Source organism: Buceros rhinoceros, unplaced genomic scaffold, assembly GCF_000710305.1.
Source record: "Buceros rhinoceros silvestris isolate BGI_N320 unplaced genomic scaffold, ASM71030v1 scaffold24132, whole genome shotgun sequence".
Taxonomy (NCBI): domain Eukaryota; kingdom Metazoa; phylum Chordata; class Aves; order Bucerotiformes; family Bucerotidae; genus Buceros; species Buceros rhinoceros.
This window is the reverse complement of record NW_010397458.1, coordinates 1-4,598: the sequence shown is the minus strand read 5'-3', so window position 1 is coordinate 4,598 and position 4,598 is coordinate 1. Positions and strand designations below refer to the sequence as shown.

At 56.8% G+C, this 4,598-nt stretch overlaps 1 protein-coding gene across 1 annotated transcript in view; it reads right to left on the bottom strand.

Annotated features, from left to right (window-relative positions):
* The window catches only part of AGPAT6 (1-acylglycerol-3-phosphate O-acyltransferase 6), a 6,977-nt gene extending 3,868 nt beyond the window's left edge, over positions 1-3,109 (bottom strand). Inside the window, exons 1-3 of the mRNA XM_010146274.1 lie at positions 2,658-3,109; positions 699-768; positions 76-373 (exon numbers count right to left, since the gene is read on the bottom strand). Of these exons, the coding sequence (XP_010144576.1) occupies positions 76-373; positions 699-768; positions 2,658-2,822 (533 nt within the window). The 5' untranslated portion in view covers positions 2,823-3,109. The remainder of the gene's footprint in view (positions 1-75; positions 374-698; positions 769-2,657) is intronic.
* Positions 3,110-4,598: the final 1,489 nt, after the last annotated feature.

The following is a 4,598-nucleotide window of genomic DNA, read 5'->3' as shown; positions in this document are numbered from 1 at the left end:
CTCGGAGAGCAGTTGCTGCCTGGGATCAGGCCACCAGCACTGTCCCGGCAGGCAGGTTCCTTCAGCAATGCTCACCTGAGGGGCAGGAGGAAGCAGTAGCGGATGAGCACACCCAGTCCCCAGAGCACAGTGAGGCGCAGGCTGATATAGTGGAAGTTGTAGTTGGTCCTGCTGAGCAGGTTCCAGGACTCCAGCTCTTCAGCTGAGAACCTCTTGGTCACTTCATCATCCATGATGGTCTCGATGCCTTTGCGGCAGAAATAGAAGATATCTGAGAGCTCAAACTCGGGGGTGTCCAGGGCTTTGCCACTGCCACTCCGGCGGATCTCCTTGATCTCCTCTTCCAGTGACGTCGGGTCCTTTGCAATGATACCTGCAACACGCCACGGGCAGCTCTGAGCAAAGGGCAACTCGCCCTCTCAAAGAGAGCTGGGAGCCAGGGCCCTCACTCGCCCACCCTCCGCCAGGCCCCCTCCTTTCTCCCGTCCAGACAGGCACAACCAGTGCTCCCAAGTCTCTAGAAGTGCAGCACTGCCTGGGTCCTCCCCTCCTCTTCCTCATGAAAAGGACCTCTCCATAGCTCCCTCCAACCCACCCACAAGGGAAAGGCTTCCCAGCATAGCCCAGCTGCTCAGAGACACCACATCTGCCCAGAAGACTTTTGAATTCCTGTGTACCCACCCAGGGCAGGGTCTTACCATTGACGTAGGGCTTGTATAACGGGTGGTTCTTCTCCTTGGCACCACGCTCTATTCTCAGCGTCGCCCACTGCAAGAGACACACATGACAAGGAGGATTCGCAAGGCCTGTAGCTCCGCTTCACACCACCCCTGTTTTACAGGGAAGACCACAGTTAAGGGCAGGAGATGGGGCTAAAGCAGGAGGCTTCCACACTGAACTGAAAGAGCGAGTGATGAACACAGCTGAACCGAGGTGGATGCAGAGACTGGCCTGGGAGGAACATTTTTACAGCAGAGCTCTGCCTGCAATGGGACAAGGGGACTGAAGGGAGGAGACTGGCGCAGGATGCGCACACGGCTGTGCTGTTCTGCACAGCACAGCCCCGGCAGGAAGCAGGGAGTGCCAGAGGGAAGTGTGCTCAGTGGCAAGATGGCACAGCAACTGCTTCTGCAGCCTCTGCGTCCCGCAGGCTCTGCTGCCCCCGGCCTGTGGTCACCACCACCCAGCTTCTGGGTGCACCGTGCTGCCTGCCAGGGTGGTCCGCAGTGCAGGAAACTGATTACGGGACCGGTGCTATTTTTCAACCCTCATTTCTTCCAAGCTCAAAGCAGAGACTCTGTTTTCAGGCTGCTGCTAAAAACACCAGGCTGATAAGGGGATGGGATCTGTCCCTCCCCAGTTCAGCTCACAGCTGCTGCTGCTTCTCAGCTCACTAGTCTGTCCAAAACAGCAGCAGCAAGTACCCTCAGACAGCTCTCTGCAGCTGGCTGCCAAACCCCCTGCCCAGACTACCTGTTGGCCACAGCAATCTCTCTCAGTGAACTCTCAAGGGCACCAACAAAAACTGCAGGCTGGATTTTTGGCCCCTGAGTAACCCTCTCAGCCTCACGCTCTTTTGCATGATACCGGCCTGGAAGAATAAGGAGTCCTCTAAGGGAGGACTCGTGTACCACACACCTATTGCTCTGGGCTGGCTGCTCCATCAGGGATCTGTGAAAAAGGAGAAGCCACTGGGAATGTCTTGCATCCCAGTCTAGCCTGTGCCAGCATCTGATGAGGAGGTAGCGATGCGGGAAAGCTAATTGCATATGGAGCGTCCAGCTCACCCAGCAGCCACCTCTGCCAGCAGAAGGAACTGCAGGATTGCAGAAGATTGTCTGGACACTGCCATCACAGGAGAGGTCAGAGGAGGAGCTCTGACCCAGCAGGAGCTGGGCAGACTACAGAGAAGCTGTTCCTCACAAACCCAGCCAGTGCCACCTTTATCTACCGGGAGTCTGGCAAAAATCCTGGTCTCAGGAGGGACTTGCTTCAAGGAGAGGTGTTGCCTGTGAGACAGACCATAAAATCAGTCTGCCAAAGGCAGGCAAGGGAACAGCATGACCCCAAGCTGGAAAATTCCACTTGGCCTCTCTAAGCCAAGAGGGTCATCAAAGGCTGCTGGTCCAGACGTGGCTGCCAGGCTCAGCAGGTGGCACTCCAGGACAGGAAGGTGCTGGGAGCTCTGCGTTCTGGCCACAGAAGAGGCTTCCTCTGGGTTCTGGCCACAGACCACTTGAGGCTTCCAGTATGGGAAGTCCTGTCCTACCTCCTGCTTTTGGAGAAGAGCAGCCTGGTGACTGTGGCCTTGTCCCTCCCCATCAGACCCTACACCCCTTTTGTCTTCTTTCCACATTGAACTGTCTTGCTGGGACATTCACCCACCTCAGCACACACCCCTCAGCACATCCATGGACCCTGCTTATGGGCCACACGATCCTACTGCTTTACTTGACTTACTGGATTCATCACAGGGAGAACAGAGGTCTAGTGAACTGCGTTTGGCTGAGGTGATGAACCCCAGACGGGTCATCTGGCACCAGCACAGGTCACCCACAAAACAACTGCCCACCCCAGTCATCTGCAGTGCTGTGGAGCAGCAAAAGCCTCGATGAGACCCCTGTAAACACACAGAAAATTCTGAAAACGTGACTTACCTGAAAAATCTTTAATAAAGTTTTCATGTAAACCTTACGGATGCCAAAGGAGACTCCAAAAATCGCTGGCACAATGATGAAGACCAGAAGCAGGGTGAAGAGGACAGTTATAGAAATCCCCAAGAGATTAACAACCAGGCTGTCAAAGGGGAGCAGGAGGAACATGGTGAAGGGCCCAGGCAAGGCTGCCGCCCCGCAGCCAGACGGAAGGGCTGCCCGCAGCAATTACCCTGTCCTCCTGTCACTTGGCAACAGTCTCACACGTGCACTGAGTCCGCAGCTTGCTCGCAGACCCCATTCCAAAGTTCACATCCTCCTGGGGCTCCGTGAGAGAGGGAACACAACAGGATCAGGGAGAGCAGTTCGAGAAACAGGCGACGAGTCTGCTGGGAGCCCTGCTGAGTTCGGACAGTGCGAGCCGGGGAGCTCACGGAAGACGGAACGTGCGCTCGGGTTCCTCCATGGGCGTGCGGTGGGCTCTGCGGTGACACAACTCTGTGAACAAACGTCCTCCCAAGGCGCCACCGAACAAGTCCTGCTGTGGGGCAGCTTGTGAAGAAGCTGGAGGCAGAATCCCGCTCTGGCTGCTGAGAGCATGCAGAGTCTCTTCACGGGGACAAGGTGGAGTCCATCCCCGAGCCTGCATTGGAGGAGGTGGAGGGAGTTGGCACTTGCAGGAGCCTACCGTGTGTGGAGCTATTATTGTTTGTTCCACGAGGACACCAGCACTAGCGCAAAACCTCGCATGACGCCTGGAACAAGTTTAATTCCAGACGCCCCTGGCATCCACTCATGCCGAAGGGTCGTTGACACGAATGACACCCGTGTCCCTGGACAACTCTTCAAACAGCGAGCTGGCTTCTTGGCAGACGAGGCACTCACATGCCACCAGCACTATCGAAGGAAAGAGAAACCAAGTCAGGCAAGTCACGCAGCTCGGAGAGACGTCAACTCAGAGAAGGCGGCAGGAGGCCAGGGACAGCGGGCTCCGAAACCTGGAAGGCAGTGCCTGGGCTGAGGTCACGTCACTCAGAGCAGCTCCTGAGACACAGCAGACTCAGACCAGCACTGCAGGTACTGCCTGGCACTGTCACGGGCTTGAAAATCACCCCTGCTGCCACCCGTCCTGTGTTTTCATACCATCCGCACCACAGACTCATGCAGAACCACGCCTAGAGCACAGGACACTGCAATTGGGTCCTGAGTACCGGAAAGAGGCAACGGAGTGACAGAACACCTCTCCTCGTGACAAAGATCTTATCGCCTCTCTCATTTCAGAGGCATCTGAGAGCCCGGAGCGTGCCAGCTACCCAGATTCCTGGCGCAGCATCACTTCCTCTGCTCCTGTGCGCACAACTCATCCCCCAGTCACACGGGGCAGCTTCATAAACAGCTCAGGACAGGAAGTTACCCCAAGGGGACAATGACATCATCATCAATGGCATCGACCCTTCTGGGTGATGATTTACTGAAGTGGAACTTGTTGGGGCACAGAGACCAGCCAGAGGTCAAACGCCCGGCACTGCAGCCCTTCGCAGCAGGGCTGTGCACGAGGCCCACCGAGGCTCGTACAGAGCCGAGTCTGCTCAGGAGAGACGCCGCTCCAGATACCACCTTCACCTGGCTACCAAGTGTCAGCCTGAGGTCAGGATTTAACAGGTACCCGACAAGCCCACAGGAGCAGAGCAGAGTCTGGGAAGATCCTCCCGCTCTCCTGTACAGCGCGTTCCAGCTGCTGGCGTAGCACTGCTCTACCAGTGATGCTGAGTATTGTTAATGCGTGGAAGGAATGCGCGCACCTGCACAGCCGCCTCCTGGGACGGGCAGCTCCACAGCCACGCGTGTGACAGCACACCTCTCCTGAGCTGTCACCATCAGAATCAGGGCTCGTGCTGGCAAACCGGTCAGACCGGCCACCTCATCTGGCAGCTGGGGGCCCGA